The sequence below is a fragment of the Sinocyclocheilus grahami genome, unplaced genomic scaffold, assembly GCF_001515645.1.
Source record: "Sinocyclocheilus grahami isolate Dianchi unplaced genomic scaffold, SAMN03320097.WGS_v1.1 scaffold143.1, whole genome shotgun sequence".
Classification (NCBI taxonomy): domain Eukaryota; kingdom Metazoa; phylum Chordata; class Actinopteri; order Cypriniformes; family Cyprinidae; genus Sinocyclocheilus; species Sinocyclocheilus grahami.
Genome location: NW_015505322.1, coordinates 441,774 through 459,148, shown reverse-complemented (window position 1 = coordinate 459,148; position 17,375 = coordinate 441,774). Strand labels below are relative to the sequence as shown.

Below are 17,375 nucleotides of genomic sequence, written 5' to 3'. Positions count from 1 at the left end.
CTCTCGCTCCCACTCTCACTTACGTTTTCTCCTTCACTGGCTCACTCTTTAACTTCTCCAAACGCTCACTGCCCTCGGCATTGGATTTCCTGCATCACTACCCCCTCACTACTCTTTCAGATCTCTCTCTTTCTCTTTCTCTCTTTCACTTTGTTGCCTAGATAGGTTTGAATGTCCCAATGCTGAATGTTACAGTGGCTTCTCACCCAAAACCGTGGCCTTTTTTGGCTTTCCTCTCTCTCTCTGGGCTTGAGTCTGCCTGTCTTAAGTCTCTGTGTTCTTTCCAATTTTTCAAAGATATTTTCTCTATTGCACTGGTTTTATGAGCTATTTTTTTTAGAAAACGGTGGTGTCATCCTGAGGTTGTGCTACAAATAATCGCTATCTGTCACTGACGGACTTGGTTGTAAATTTTCCTTCATGTTTTGTCGGTTGTATTCTCTCTGTTGGTATTTGGTATTTTAAATGTGGCACTGATACCCCAGCATCTTTAAGAGCTTTTATTAGTAGCTTTTTATTCCACTCTTCGGTCTTGTAATCTGGTCATCTAATTTAATAAACAACATATCATGAATTATTCAACTGCACTGCATTTGCAATCGGTTGTTTTGCTCTGAAACCATTCATTAGATTTCACAGGGGTGCTGTAAAACGTTTCCCCCTTTTTGCTTTGTTTCTAATTCTAATCCTTATTTGCCTTTTTTAATGCCACTGAATAAAAATAAAAAAAGTGATTTTGACTTTTATCTCACAATTCTGATTTTTTTCTTGCAATTGCGAGATATAAACTCGCATTGTAAGAAAATAGTCTTTTTTCCCTCAAAACTAAAATTGGACTTTATAACTCACAATCGTGAGTTTATATCTCCCAATTCTGAGAAAAGGAGTCAGAATTACGAGAAATAAACGCGCAATTGTTAAAAATAAAGTCAGAACTGCGAGTCTATATTTCTCGCATTTGTGAGAGTTTATATTATGCAGTTCTGAGAAAAAAGGCAGAATTGTGAGGTAAAAAGTTGCATTTACCTTTTTTATTTTTTATTCAGTGGCAGAAACGGGCTTCCATATCGTTTAGCGTGGGAATGGTTAAAAAGGGTTTCTGAAACGGGAATATGCAATAGACCAGATGAAATTAATTTAAAGCATTTTTGTTCATTTTTAACAGTTTTTGATTACATTTGAAAATATGTATTTTTTTAAATAATGTAAAAATCTGAAATTTTTTTAATCGTCAATATTTTAAAAACATGCTAAATTACGGAAAATTGTAAGTTCTTTTCGGTTAAGACAACCTCTTCTGTCATCTCATAAAAAGTCAACATACACTTTGCACTTAAGACATGAAGAGTCTCCCTCCTCCCCTCTTTCTCTTTCTTGCACTCTTTCTTTTTGCTGTTTCTATTTTTATCCCTCTATCTTTCTGTTTTCTTTCTTTTTGCTCTCTCTCTGTCACTCTGTCTTTTTGTCATTCTCCCTCGCTGCACTAACTCGTCTTCTCTTTAATCTCCCATCTGCTTTCATTCTCACACATCCAGGGGGTACACCTATCCGAGGTAAGAGACTAAAGCAACCCACCACATCTCTCCACACCTTATCGCTCTCTTTCTTTCTTCCTCTTCCCCTTCCCCTCTCTCTCTCTCTGTTTGACTAACCGTGTCATTTTCAGAGACTGTGTTTATCATGATTAATGTTTGGGTTCTGTCGCCATGATAAAACTACCACCCCTTTGCACAGATCTTATCTGAATGTGTTATTTTCATGGTAAATTAAAATCAAATAGACATTAATTATGTGAGCTGATAAAAATCAGTTGAAATATCTACTAAAAATGAAAGAGGATTTACTTTAGTGGTTTTTCAATATGTTTTTTTTTTTCAGTGGCAGATTTGTAAAGACCCCATGACACTAGACGGGTTTCCATCCAAAGTTGCGACTTTAACTTATGCGCAAAATTGGAATATCGCATAAAACATTTGCGAACAAAAGCACTGTTTCCATCCAGCGAGTCAGAGAGAACAAAATCGTCACTTCCTGATAAACTGGCACTAAATATCACTAAGAAAAGTCAGAGAAGCCACTGAATATAATAATTCTCAAATATAATAAATTACTTGCGCTTTGAGTGAGCAGACGAAACACAATAAACGCGGTCTTGCTTTCGGAGGTGAATGTCAGCTGTTTGGGAATGCAGTCGTGGTAGATTGTTCTGGGAGGCAGTTATACAGAAATACTTTGACGACAGACTTTGCTTGGGCACTTCAGAATGACCATGACAAGATTTCAGTTGCTGTGCATCTAAATCAGTCCGCTGGTTAGTCAGGTTATGCTGTCCCATAGCGCAAAGTCACATGACTTTTTTGAACGCTCATGCGGGATTTATTGGCAAAATGCGTTTCTATATCCCATTATTCGCATTAACCCAAAAGTCAAAAACCACCTCAAGCGAACGTAAAAACCTTTTTGCGGATTAAAGGGATTTATTTTCGAAAATTTTGCGTTTCTCGTGCGATACTTCAAAATGCGAAACGGAAATGAAAACATAGCTACTGTCTATTGCAGTTTTCTTTCTTGTGGTGATTGTATTACTCTTTGAAACAGGAAGCTTGAGCAGGATATATCGAAATGCTCATCCCTAAAACATTCTAGAGCATATTATTGGATAAAAATTGCAGAGTCATCTATAGTTTTTGGTCTGTTGTCCCTGAAGGCTATGTGTGTTAATTACATAATAAAGCTAATAGCCGGCGGACTAAAAGCCAGAAAAATCAACTTTTAGTTTTGTTCCCCTCCCGTCTTGAATGGTTGCATCATTGCTTAAAAGGAAAAATATAATATATACAGTATGCTGTAATTTTTTTAGTTGAGGAACAGATGACTTGTATTTTTGAGCTAAATAACGGGAGCAGAGAAGAGACTAACTCAATTATCCTGTATTATCTTGTATAGTGAAATATAGACCATTAAGTTTGCAATTTCAGTGACATGTTTTTCTGTCACAGAAAATGCTAACGCTTTTGTGAAATTCTTTGCTCAAATTTAAGCATTTTTGCTGTTTTTCTCGTGCTCTTCTTTTCACTTCTTTCTCCCTCTAATTAAACACCATTTCATTTTTCATTTCTCCTTGGATGATAAATCAGGCTATTTTTTATTTTTTATCTAATGAAGCCTTTTTCGAATCTGCTTTACATGCAGTGCAACAGTCTGTGTCTCTTTTTGGAGTCATTTCTGTCTGTTTGTGCCTATATCTATTTTGGAAAAGGCTGACTGCTTTTCTTTTTCTCTTTCGCAAAGACACTTGTTTGACTCTTTCATTTTTGAGATATTAATGCAATATGTTGTTTATGTTATTATTGTTTTTTTTTATACTCTGATTGTTATGCTGTTGAACTCTCTTAGCCACTGTCATGCAAAACAGTTTGTGTGGCGTTGGCAAAATGTAACCGGTTCAATACAAATTACGCTCTATGTACATGCTGTCGATTTTACACAGAAAAGGGGGAATGTGTTGTGGCGGCATAAACTGTAAAATACATACTTACAGAAATTATAGCTACTGTATAAGACATGACACTATCATGATAGAATTGCTTACTAACTTTGTGTAACGTATATATGCCTGTCGATAGAGCTTAACTTGTACACAACCCAGAACATTGCTTCCAAAGGACTGGGCTGGTGGCAAAGTCTGTGTGTGTTGTTGTGTTGTAAATGAAAATGCCTTTATATGTGCGTATGTATCCAGGTGCACTTCAGATTGATCAGAGTGAAGAAACTGATCAGGGTAAATACGAGTGTGTCGCGACCAACAGCGAAGGAACACGCTACTCCGCACCAGCTAACCTTTACGTCAGAGGTACAGCTTTGAGTTACTTAACTGAGTGCTGTAGAATCAGAAAATAAAACCTGTAACTAACACATTCTTATGAATAGATACAGAGAGTCTGTGTAGTCTGGTCTGTCTGATTCTTCTTAGATCATCTGTTCTTAGCTTATGCATTATTTGTTTATTTTTCCTTGTTGGCTCATTTCTCACTGCCGGACTCCTCTGTAGAGTTAAGAGATGGTAAGTGCTCTTCCTCTCAAATCCAACGCTCTGTTTCTTACTCTGATCTAAGTCTCAGACTCTCACATCCACATAATCCTTCCCCTCCACTGGGATTCCGAACTCACTCTCCAGATCCTAATACTGCATGCTGTATGTCATTTGACATTAATCCGCCATTTTTCACCTGATCCTATACCGCATTCCATAACATCATGCTAATTGCAAATGACATCATAATAATGCCGTGCAATCACCTGTCCATCAGAACCAAAAAAATGACAATTTATTGCGTACATTCATCCTAGGTTATGCATTTAAGTTATACAGTGACATTGCAGCACCATCATTTTCTGTATTTTCACAATTTATAAGCAGGGGAAGAGAAGGGTAAAGATTTGTTTCCAGAAAAAAAATCAGATGCAGTCGATGTCAAATGAATTATATAGTATATATAATATATTTCATGGTGTCCTAATGAAATTACAAGAAAGCAGCCATAACATAGAATCATGAAAATGCTTAAATGTTATATAGAAATATAACACTTTACACTAAGGTTCCATTTGTTAACATGAACTAACAATTAAAAATAATTCTATAGCATTTATTATTCTTAGTTATTGTTAATTTCAACCTTTACTGACATTATTAAAATCAAAAGTTTTGTTAGTTATATTACAGTGATACATTTATATATTACATGAAGTTATATTACATTAAATAAATTATATTATTTAACAGTCTTGAGCTAACATGAATTCACAGATTTTTTTCATACAAATATGATTTAGAATACAATTTCAGATAAACAAATAAAATATAAAAATAAATGAGAAAACTAACAAAAATGACTGCTGCTTCCCAGTTTTATTTTGTATAAGCAATTTCATAAAGCAGACTTTAATTTTATATATTTTTTTTACGTTTAAATGACAAACTCAGTATCACTGTCTGGCACACTTTACCCCACAAGTACCATTTTCAGAAAAATTGTCTTTTAATTCTTCATTTCTAATCCTTAGCAATATTTACCTGATTTTGAACTCCAGTAATTCACCAACTTGTATAATATATATTTTTAAACCTGGATAAATTTGCTTTGACATAAAAATGATTTTAGTTGGCATGTAGAATTTGACTCTAGAATAAAAAAACGTGTATCACTTTTCTCATGTGCACCTCTTGGTCACAGGCAGCTGTATTTGATGGGTCCTTTCTAATTATATAGTCACGTCACAAAAATTATGCAAAGTCTGGCACATTAAAAAGGAGACACAGCCACATCTTATCCCACTCTTCTCTACAACACAGATTGATAACCTGCAGCGCACAACATCTTGAGGGTGTATCTTATTAGATGCAATGCTCTCTGTAGCATTAATAATGTCTTTAGCATGAATTAATAAATGGCTCACTGTCTTTCACACCCTCAGTGCGTCGCATCCCTCCTCGCTTCTCAGTGCCACCGATGTGGTCTGCGGTTGTGAGGCTGGTTGGATGTACTGCCAAATTCTCTGAAACGCCTTTGGAGACGGCTTATGGTAGAGAAATGGACATTCAGTTCACGGGCAAGAATTCTGGTGGACATTCCTGCAGTCAGCATGCCAATTGCACGCTCCCTCAAAACTTGCGACTTGCAAATTTTAGAGTAGCCTTTTATTGTGGTCGGCCTAAGGCGCACATGTGCAATAATCATGCTGTCTAATCAGCATCTTGATATGCCACACCTGTGAGTTGGATGGATTATCTCGGCAAAGGAGAAGTGCTCACTAACACAGATTTAGACAGATTTGTGAACAATATTTGAGAGAAATAGGCCTTTTGTGTACATAGAAAAAGTCTTAGATCTTTGAGTTCAGCTCATGAAAAATGGGGGCAAAAACAAAAGTGTTGCATTTATAATTTTGTTCAGTGTATATATAAGTCTGTAATGTCACGTTTGATCAGTTTAATGCACGCTTGCTTAATAAAAGTATAAATGCATGTTACTGACCCCAGATGTTTGAACGATTTTCACTTAAATATGTTTATTATTAAATGTCTATTTAATATTTAAAATCAGTTTCCCCTAATTTATCCATCTCTTCCTTCCTTCCGTAGCCCTTCCCAATCCTCCAGGAGCTCCAGTTGTCATGGAGCGATCTGCCACCAGCATTACTCTAATGTGGGACAGTGGAAATCCACTTCCTGTATCATATTACATCATCCAGTATCGTCCCGCCTCCTCCACCGACCCCTTTAAAGAAATTGATGCCATAGCAACAACTCGTTACAGCGTGGGTGGTCTCAGCCCCTACTCACACTACCATTTCCGGGTTATGGCGGTGAATTCGATCGGCCGCAGCTCACCGAGTCAGACCGTGGAAGCTCGCACGGCCGAACAGGCGCCGAGTTCCCCTCCTCGTCGCGTCAGAGGTCGGATGCTGAGTGGTTCCACGGCGATGATGCAGTGGGAGGAGCCAGAGGAAGCCAACGGTCAGGTGGTTGGTTACAGGGTGTATTACACGTCAGATTCGTCGCTGCCTGTGAGCCAATGGGAGAAGGAAATGGTTCGAGGGGCCAATTTTTTGAACATACAAGACCTGACACCGAACAAAACCTATTATATTAGAGTTCTAGCCTTCACCGCAGTGGGAGATGGACCTCTTTCCAGCGATCTGCACATCATTGCCAAGACAGGAGGTGCGCAGAATGTGAAGTTAGAATTATTTTATAGATTCTAATATTGCAGCCTATTTTGTTTCTGTTGCATCATTCTCTAAGCATCTTCTTTCTTCCTCCTCTCATTTCTAGTCCCATCCCAACCCACAGAGCTGAAGGCAGAGGTGAAATCAGAAACCAGCATTCTTCTGTCGTGGATCCCTCCTGCTCACAGCGGTACAGATGCCATCACTGGCTATGAGCTCATTTACAGGCTTGGAGACCAGCCGGAGCAGGTACACACAGATGCACACATACAAAGCCTTTTCATTTTTGTAGTGCCTGGTTTTATGCTAATTACTTTAACCCTCTATCTTCCAGAAAATATCATTTGATCCCAGCTCCAGTTATCTGCTGAAGAATCTGAAGCCGTTTTCCACTTACATATTTCAACTAGCAGCGCGCAGTAAACACGGCCTAGGGGCGTTCACCAGTGAAATCACAGTTCAGACTCCACAAACACGTATGTACTGTGCAGACTGTAGACAGTTTGGGGTCTTTTGGAAGAAGTTATTATTTTTATTTTTTAAAGGATCAGTTAAATTGATCAAAAGTGGCAGTAAAGACATTTGTGACCCTGGAGCACAAAACCAGTCTTAAGTCGCTGGGGTATATTTTTAGCAATAGCCAAAAAAACATTGTATGGGTCAAAATTATTGTTTTTTCTTTATGCCAAGAATCATTAGAATATTAAGTAAAGATCATGTTCCATGAAGATATTTTGTAAATTTCCTACCATAAATATATCAAAACTTAATTTTTGATTAGTAATATGCATAGCTAAGAACTTCATTTGGACATTTTTAAAGGTGATTTTCTCAGTATTTTTATACTCAATATTTTGCACCCTCAGATTCCAGATATTCAAATAGCTGTATCTCGGTCAAATATTGTAACATATATCATAACAAACCATACATTAATGGAAAGCTTATTTATTCAACTTTCAGATGATGTATAAATCTCAATTTTGAAAAATTGACCTTTATGACTGGTTTTGTGGTCCAGGGTCACAGTTATAATGTTATAAAAGAATGCTGCCCTTTTGAACTTTGTATTAATCAAGAATCCTGAAAAAAAAGCATCACGGTTTCCACAAAAATATTAAGCAACTGTTCTCAATATTGATGATAATAAGAAATGTTTCTGAAGGATCTTGTGACATCAAAAGCTGGAGTATTTCACCTTTGGCGTCACAGGAACAAATTGCATTTTAAAGTATATTAAAATAGTTATTTTAGATTGTAATAATATTTCACAGTATTACTGCTTTTAATTATTGCTTGTTACTGTGAAAGCAATACACTAAACTGAAAACAGCTGTCGGGTTAATGAAAATTCAAGTGAATTTAGTTGATAACTCTCCAGCACTGGTCCACACACTCACATATAACACAAAGCAGTCTGCTTTTGGTAATGTCATCATTCCTGTCTAACAAAGTGATAGATGTAGGTGGATGGGTTAAGTGTAAAGAGCAGGTGGGAGCATGAGACACTCAGTGAAAGGATCTGGAAAGAGGGAGTCAAACAAGTAAGTTTTATGTTAAATGTATTTGTTTTTTTATGTCAGTTCACCATATGTGGACAGTCATTTGGAGTTTGATGTCTTAATTTATTTTACCACAGCATTTTATGTCTATTTCGTCCTTTCATGTGTCTTTTTTTGTTTTGTTTTTCTTCTCTGATTTCATGTCCTTTCCACACATTTACATTCACAACAACACTAAAACTAACCATCGCTGCCTCAACACACGATTAAACCCACCCACTTCTCTAACCACCCAATCAGAGTCCATACCCCCTCCCCAGGAAGTTACATGCGTAAGCCCCTCCTCCACAAGTCTATTGCTCAGCTGGGCTCCACCCCTCACAGATGAAAATGGAAGCATAACAGGATACTCCATCCGATATGTGGCTGTGGAACGGGAGAAAGATCTCATACAAAGGATCTCAGACATCCCATCTACCTGTTTCCGGTACCGGATAGAGGGGCTGAAGAAAGGGACCCTGTACTCAGTAACAGTTGCTGCCTACACTGACACAGGTCAAGGGCCCGAGAGCCTACCAATATTGATCCGCACAGAGGAAGACGGTATGTCTATATGACAGTCTCTTAATTTGACCCTTGACCTGAAGCTAAACCTACCAAAGACACATTTGTCCTCCCAACATTTGCCTTGTCCTGAAACAAGTGAATGCAGTATTCCTGACTTCCCAAGACCCTCTTTGGATTTCCTGCTTTTAAGGATTTTTCCATCTGCATAGATAATTGCTTTTTTGTCACCCTGCTCAGATCCCTTTTTTATGGCAAAAGCTCTTTCCCAACGAATTGAACCCCGACACCACACCTCTTTTCCTCATGTTTCTGTCCTTCTCCTGTGAGCTGGAAGGAATGTTCAGCTGTGACTGCATGTCCTTTACTAAAATGACCCTTTAGTGCCCAGCGCACCGCCACGGGGTGTGGATGTGGTGGTCTTAAACACCACCTCTGCCAGAGTGTCATGGAAACCTCCAGTTGCTGAGCGACAGCATGGAAGGATCCGTGGTTACCAGGTGACATATGCCAGACGAACAGCAGGGGAGAGAACAGTCTCTCCTAGAATTAGGGAACTCCTACTGAGAGACCCACAGGTAGGAGACTTCACCTCACTGACACACACACACAAATACACTTATGATGTCAGTATTTTTGGTACGCTGCAAAAAAAAACAAAAAACGATTGTCCTAAATAACACTTTTTTTTTCCCTCAATTTAAATTTGTTCATTCACTAAATACAAAATGCCTAATCCTGCCAATAAATAAAATCAAGGCAACCACAGATTTCTTGATAAAACTAATTTTCAACACACATTTACATTCACAACAACACTAAAACTAACCATCGCTGCCTCAACACACGATTAAACCCACCCACTTCTCTAACCACCCAATCAGAGTCCATACCCCCTCCCCAGGAAGTTACATGCGTAAGCCCCTCCTCCACAAGTCTATTGCTCAGCTGGGCTCCACCCCTGACAGATGAAAATGCAGGCATAACAGGATACTCCATCAGATATGTGGCAGTGGAACGGGAGAAAGACCCCGTACAGAGGATCTCGGACATCCCATCTAACTGTTTCCGATATCGGATTGAGGGGCTGAAGAAAGGGACCCTGTACTCAGTAACAGTTGCTGCCTACACTGACACAGGTCAAGGGCCCGAGAGCCTACCAATATTGATCCGCACAGAGGAAGACGGTATGTCTATATGACAGTCTCTTAATTTGACCCTTGACCTGAAGCTAAACCTACCAAAGACACATTTGTCCTCCCAACATTTGCCTTGTCCTGAAACAAGTGAATGCAGTATTCCTGACTTCCCAAGACCCTCTTTGGATTTCCTGCTTTTAAGGATTTTTCCATCTGCATAGATAATTGCTTTTTTGTCACCCTGCTCAGATCCCTTTTTTATGGCAAAAGCTCTTTCCCAACGAATTGAACCCCGACACCACACCTCTTTTCCTCATGTTTCTGTCCTTCTCCTGTGAGCTGGAAGGAATGTTCAGCTGTGACTGCATGTCCTTTACTAAAATGACCCTTTAGTGCCCAGCGCACCGCCACGGGGTGTGGATGTGGTGGTCTTAAACGCCACCTCTGCCAGAGTGTCATGGAAACCTCCAGTTGCTGAGCGACAGCATGGAAGGATCCGTGGTTACCAGGTGACATATGCCAGACGAACAGCAGGGGAGAGAACAGTCTCTCCTAGAATTAGGGAACTCCTACTGAGAGACCCACAGGTAGGAGACTTCACCTCACTGACACACACACACAAATACACTTATGATGTCAGTATTTTTGGTACGCTGCAAAAAAAAACAAAAAACGATTGTCCTAAATAACACTATTTTTTTTTCCTCAATTTAAATTTGTTCATTCACTAAATACAAAATGCCTAATCCTGCCAATAAATAAAATCAAGGCAACTACAGATTTCTTGATAAAACTAATTTTCAATTCGTAACAATAAACGAATCTATCATTTTGGTAGCCATATATGTAGTTTTATACCGTAGTACAGTTAATGTATGAAAAGTCTGTTCAGACAACTGTTTGATTAATTGGGACAATATTTGTCCCCTGTTGGTCTAACGTGGGTTTTTATGTAGTTTCATGCAGTTTTCAGGATTTGTGACTCAAAAGATCATGTAAACTTGAAAATATGTATTATATATATTTATGTTTTTTTATGTATTTACAGTGTATTCATGTGTAAAAAAAAATTTAATATATATATATATATGTAAATACATAATTTACTGCTAGTTAATAAGTACAAGGTTTATCCAACTTATTCAGTAAAAACTTGAAAAATGCCAATAAAAATTCACTCCATCGCATAAATAAAACCTGATCAATGTGATTATCAAATGTGATAAATATTTTGATCAAGGACATTTGATAAATATTTTGATCAAGGACATGTGATGAATATTTTCATACAGTTGAAACATAGTTTGAAGATGTTTTTATTTTTCAAGGTCTCAAATAGTGCCACTAACTGAAGAATCACTCACATATATTAGAAATATGATGCAGATCCCATCTATCACTTGATCTGGACGAGTTGTTGTTTGCCAGTAATTAGGCTTCTTAGCTCAGCTAATGCTCTCTAAATGGACTTTAATGTGCCTAAATCATCAGATAACATCAGTATCTGCTTATTATCCGCATGCTAAGACAGAACCTCTGATAACAATCTCAAAAACGAAGAGCCTTAAAACCACCATGTAATTGTTCCAGTGAACCTTTCACACTATTTATTCTCAGTAGACCATTATTCATTGTGTTGTTGCGAATAATCATATTACATCTTGGCATTTACATCAATTTGAACTATTTGTGTCTTGTTTTTGTAAACAGCCACAGAACGACTCGAAACAATATGTGAGTATATCTACTTTGAACATGACCCAGAATTTTAATACGTATATTTACATGAATAAAAGTCTCGGTTATGCCTCCAGGCAGCTATATTTTATCTTGTCAGTAGGCATGTAAGGCTTCTATACTTGAATGGGAAAAATGGAATTTAAAAAATGGAATCTGATAACTTTTCAATAACGTGAATCAAATCAAATCGATAAGATAACAATAATATCAAAAAAGTAGCTTCTATAGATGCTGTACTAAAATAAAACGAACAGTCTCTCTGTCAAAATGTTACTAACTCCTTTAACTGAGAGGTCAGACATCCATATATTGAGCATTGTGATTTCTCCTATTAATTTTGCAACAATTTCTTGTCCTCCTCCTTATTCAGTCTCTGATATGAATACAGACTATGTGGTGCAATAGGACATTCGTTTTTTAATAAGTGTTTTAGTACGGTGTGTTGGTGTTTATTAGGACCTGATTTTGACCGATTTGTGGCCGAACACTGAATACTCTGTGACTGTGGCTGCGTTCAACTCAAAAGGCGATGGAGCACGCAGCAAACCTACTGTCATCAGAACTAAGCCATCATGTGTGTACACACTCCTACATAAATACATGTTAATGATTGGTATACACACTTGTTTTTATCTTTATCTCAATGTTAAAGAGAATGGTCACCCAAAATTGGAAATCATTTACTTACCCTCATATCATTCCAATTCATTTTTGGGTGAACTAATTGTAACCACAAAATCAAGTGTATCACTTAACCCAACACATATCTTAGCTGCAGTGTTACATATTCAGTGTTGATCTACATTATTGTTCTCTACTCCACAGTGCCAGGTATGCCCCTGCTTACAGTCGCACCATTGGAGGATGGTTCTGCTCTACTTAAATGGCAGCCTCCCCCTGCTGGTCTGTCCCCTGTGCTGGGCTACAGGCTCTCATATGGCCAGGCTGACCCGACCTCAGACTCCTTCATGGTGCAGGAGCTAGACGCTGAGAAACGCACCTACACCGTCACGTCTTTGAGCGCAGAGGTGCTGTACGTGTTCCGTCTTGCGGCCCGTACCATATGGGGTTACGGTTCAAGCGCTCAGGTCACACTTTTAACACCAAACGTGGTGCAAACAACTACAGATGACATGGTAACAGCCCCGGGGACAACAGATGCTCAGAATGTGAGCGTACAGGAAACCATTCAATTTTTGGCCAACTTAACGGCTGAAAGCATCAACTCCTCATCTGTGATCCTGAGATGGGAGCCACCAAAAAGCTCCGACCGGATCCAAGGTTACCGCGTGTGGTTCGCTGTCACCTGTAGTAACGGCACAGACATTGCCATGGAATCGGACGTTTCGGAGGCCACAGTGGTTCTAAATGGCTTAAGGCCAAATACTGAGTATGTGGCGAGAGTGTGCGTGCTTAGCAAACACGGCCCTGGGCCCTATAGTCTCCCCATATCCATCAAAACACAACCAGCACAGGAAGGTAGGACTCACGTATATCCTCACACACAAACGTTTACAGTCAGGCAAACCTTACTAAACAAAATCACTTCATTTTCATTACTCTGGAAGGATATTTTCTGTTTCTGTCTGGTCATTTTTCGTCTGTCTTTGTCAGTCTGAGTCTCTTATTCGGTGACATCCTTTAAGTGCAGATAAAAGGTGAGAATCTTTCTGTAGTTGGATCTAGGTGAATGTGGAGTGCTCCATTATCTCATAAGACTACTGTGGTAAAGGTGAGCTCTTGGAAAGGAGTGATGAATTCTTGTCAGCACTGTGAGAAAAAAGTGACTAGCTCTTTTTTCTCCTGTCAGCCTGATAAATGTGGTAAATGTTTTTAGTAGAAACAGCTGAAAAGATTCTTTAATGTTCTTCATAAATGCTTTAGCAATGGCGGAGGCCAGAGGTTCTGCTCAGGTGAGCTGAAGTATTGATGTGTGATGTGTTGATCTGTTGTTTTTCTCTCTGTCTCTCTTTATTAGTGTTTGCCTTGAACTTCAGAGTGAAAGCTGCTATGAAGAGTTCAGTGCTGCTGAGCTGGGAGTCACGAACCACCAGTAATAAAGCACAGTCTCTCATTGTGAGTACTGCAAAATACAATTTGTTGAAAATTTGTTGAAAATCTAAATGTGTGCAAAGGTTAGGGAAGTGGTTCTCAAACGTTTTGACTCCAAAATTGGCCATGGGTTCTCTCTTTTTTTTTTCCTATTGGTTTTTATTAGAGCCCGACCAATACATCGGTTTGCCGATATTATCTGCCGATATGAGCCTGTTGCCGATGTATCGTATCTGCTAATATGCCGCCGATATGAATTTTTTTTACAGAACATATAACGCAGATAAAATGCATGAAATGGTGTAATTACTTAGTTTGTCCAGCAGAGCTCCATTGTCCGCGCTCCATTGTTTGCTACTGGTGACCTGGATGAAACGCTTCTGAAGCTTATGTCTATGGAAAACCATTGAAACTTTGAACGGCCATATCTCCGTAACAGCGTGGCGAATCCGCACCAAATTCGGGGGATCCCCCTCAGCTCGAGGAACCCTCTTGAGTGTATGTCTAGAAGCCTGCTTTCGAATGAGACCACCCCCGCGTCAATAGCCCCCGGGGTTCGGGAGTTACGGGTGGTTAAATTTGCGGTCCGGCGCCGACCAGTCAAGCGATCTCGGGGGGCTACCGACGTGCGGAGGGTGGTGAGATACGCCGGCGCGTTCGCGAGATAGTGACACCAGTCAACACTTTCACTTCAGTAAGGACTTGTTCAGGCAGCAGCATTCAAGCATTGTCTTATTCGACCATAAGTGCCCTGCGAAGTAGACTTCACATGAAATTCCGCCATGATTCCAGTTCCAAGGGAACATACACGTTACATTCAAAGGGCATTAAAGTGCGCGAGACGTGAATTTATATTGTATTTATTTACAGAGGTATTTTATTTCACACTTCTCTAGTAAGTTTGGTCTGTGTGTGAAGACAGTAGCGCAAATCCGTGAATGAATGTTTCGAAGTGAAATAAACTTTAACGGAATAAAGTTGAATGGAATTGAATTGAATTAAAGTTGAATAAACTTCAACTTCACTGTTCAGTGCACTGATGTCAGACTCATTTTGGATAATAAAGTTTATTGTTAAATTGTTAAATGCCCTGCCTCCATTACGTATCTCTGTCACGTCATTATAAGAGTTTGATCACCACATTTGAGTGATCATTGCAAAAAATGTGTTTATGTATATATATTCTGTTTATGTATATACTGTATATAGTACCAGTCAAATGTGTGGACACACGAATGGGAAAGTTTCCAAACTTTTGACTGGTACTGTACTATAATATACACAAAGAATATCGGCCGATATATCGATATCAGCCTTTTTTTTACTCCCTAATATCGGTATTGGTATAGGCCCCAAAAAAACCCGGGTCGGGCTCTAGTTTTTATAATGGAGTTTTTAAATTGTCTGTTTTAAATTGGCAATATTTTACTCTACATCATAAATTACACACACCCACACTGAAAACATGAATTTTAAAGCAGTTATGTTTATTTTTGAAAACATATGTTTGTAATAAGTAATTACAAAGTAAGAACATTTAGGGTGTGAGTATATGCAGTTTACGTTACACAAAAAAGCGTCAGAAGTATCATCAAGTTATGTTTACCACAGACCTTAGTTTACTCATGCATTGGAAACCCCATAGGGAAATATTAAGGGAACTCATGGTGAATTAAACGTCTGGGTTTTAACATAACGGCTGCAGCACTCTATATTCAAGACAATATTCAAAGGCCCCTCATATAGATATGTCTGGTACTTCTGGTGTAACTAGAAACATTTAGATTTAGTGTAGAAATTTTGATGACTTTGTAAGATTTTAATAGTTTCTTTTCCAGGTCTAGAAATCTCACTTTTTAAAATTCCCAGTAACACTTTAGTGTCCTTGTTACATGTTACATGTATTTATTATAGTATTAAAAGTAAATTATGTATAATTATATGCAACAACCCTAAACCAAACCCTAATTCTAACCCTAACTTTATAGTAAGTACATGTTGTTAATTAATATTACTCAGTACTTTAGTCTATAATTACACTGTAACAAGGACACTGTAAAATAAAGTGTAACCAAATTCACTCATATATTTTATAAGACCGTGGATGCCTGGTCTAAAATGTTAGTTGTTGGGGGAATTAATTAAAATAAGAAATCTGATGTTAGTTCACATTTAGAATTTTAAGCTATTTTTTATTTTGAAGCTTGTTTTGTCTTATTTTAAATCCTTTTAAGCAGAGCTGATCCTCCCTATACGCAAAATATGCAAGCTGTGTAGGGCCCCCGAAACACCAGGGGGCCCCCTTGCTCTCAAAGATGATTTAATTTTAGTTTTGTTTTTGAATTACGCCAGCGGTTATGAAAACATGAATTATCATTTCTTTTAATGCGGTGCGCTGTCACCCTTTCTATGTAAAAATCAGTCAAATCATGTAATGTGAATGTCGTACATTCTTGCTCGAGACTAAAAAAATTTGAGACGGAGTGAAACATGGACAAATGCATTTCATTCATTCGTTCATAACCACTCATACCCCCCCCTCCCCCGCCGCCGACACACTTTTGCGTAGGGCCCCCAGAAGTGTAAGATCGGCACTGATTTTAAGCCATTTTGTGACCCCCTTTTAAGTACTCTGAGGCCCTCTAGTAGACCCCGGACCCCTGGTTGAGAAGATGACAGACGATATCATTAGCTCATGTGGGTGTGTGTTGTTCCTCCATCACCACCACTTCATGCAACATATTGAGATGGAATTGTGTATGACAGTGTTTGTATAAACGTGTGAGCGTGTGCATGTTAGCAAGTGTCTGAAGTGTCAGTCTCAATCTGATTCTGCCCTCCTCGAGTGTGTGTATGCCACACGTATCGTCTTGGCTGGTTAAGTATGCATTTTTTGCTTATTTGCTTTTCTGTTTTCTCTTTCTCTGTTAGATCTCATATGGTGATGGTGAGAGTGTGGAGGTGGATGGGCGGCTCGGGCAGAAGTTGGTGACTAAGCTGAAGCCACAGTCTCTCTATACCTTCCTGTTGACCAGTAAAGCTGATGGCACTGGAGGCCTGCAGCACCGCGCAGACGCCATGACGGCTCCAAACCTGCTGACCAGGAAACCCCAGCTGCTGGACAAGACCAGCTCTCAGAGCATCGCTACCCTGCAGCTGCCCACTGTCCAGGGACAGGCTAATGTCAGGTCAGGAAAATACCAATGAAAATAAACTTTTCAAAAAGTTAAAAATAACAGTTTTCTCTTTTAATATATTTTAAGATATTTTAGTATAATTTATCACTGTTATGGCAAAGCAGGATTTTCAGCAGCCGTTACTCCAGTTGTCAGTGACATATTATTTGTAATATTGTCATTATAATATGCTGATTTGGTGCTCAAGAAACATTTATTATTATTATTATCAATGTTGAAAGCAGTTGTGTTTCTTAATATTTTTGTGTAAAAGCAGAATTTTGATGAATAGAAAGTTCGAAAGAACAGCATTTATTTGAAATATAATTTTAATAATGTTGAATTCATTAATGTAGAATGTATTTTTTTGTAATAATGTAGAAGTTTTTACTATCACTTTTTATGAAATGCAGCCTTGCAGAATAAAATATACATAAATGCATACACACACACACACATACACATACACA

General features: G+C 38.5%; 1 protein-coding gene across 1 annotated transcript in view; it reads left to right on the top strand.

Annotated features, from left to right (window-relative positions):
- The window catches only part of LOC107591569 (receptor-type tyrosine-protein phosphatase delta-like), a 56,407-nt gene that overhangs the window by 19,933 nt on the left and 19,099 nt on the right, over nt 1-17,375 (top strand). Inside the window, exons 7-23 of the mRNA XM_016280763.1 lie at nt 1,536-1,553; nt 3,743-3,853; nt 4,052-4,063; nt 5,479-5,533; nt 6,044-6,045; nt 6,146-6,727; nt 6,839-6,981; nt 7,067-7,208; nt 8,535-8,837; nt 9,183-9,376; nt 9,628-9,985; nt 10,331-10,524; nt 11,648-11,671; nt 12,134-12,251; nt 12,503-13,156; nt 13,656-13,753; nt 16,661-16,917. Coding sequence (XP_016136249.1) covers nt 1,536-1,553; nt 3,743-3,853; nt 4,052-4,063; nt 5,479-5,533; nt 6,044-6,045; nt 6,146-6,727; nt 6,839-6,981; nt 7,067-7,208; nt 8,535-8,837; nt 9,183-9,376; nt 9,628-9,985; nt 10,331-10,524; nt 11,648-11,671; nt 12,134-12,251; nt 12,503-13,156; nt 13,656-13,753; nt 16,661-16,917 — 3,265 coding nt within the window. The remainder of the gene's footprint in view (nt 1-1,535; nt 1,554-3,742; nt 3,854-4,051; nt 4,064-5,478; nt 5,534-6,043; nt 6,046-6,145; nt 6,728-6,838; nt 6,982-7,066; nt 7,209-8,534; nt 8,838-9,182; nt 9,377-9,627; nt 9,986-10,330; nt 10,525-11,647; nt 11,672-12,133; nt 12,252-12,502; nt 13,157-13,655; nt 13,754-16,660; nt 16,918-17,375) is intronic.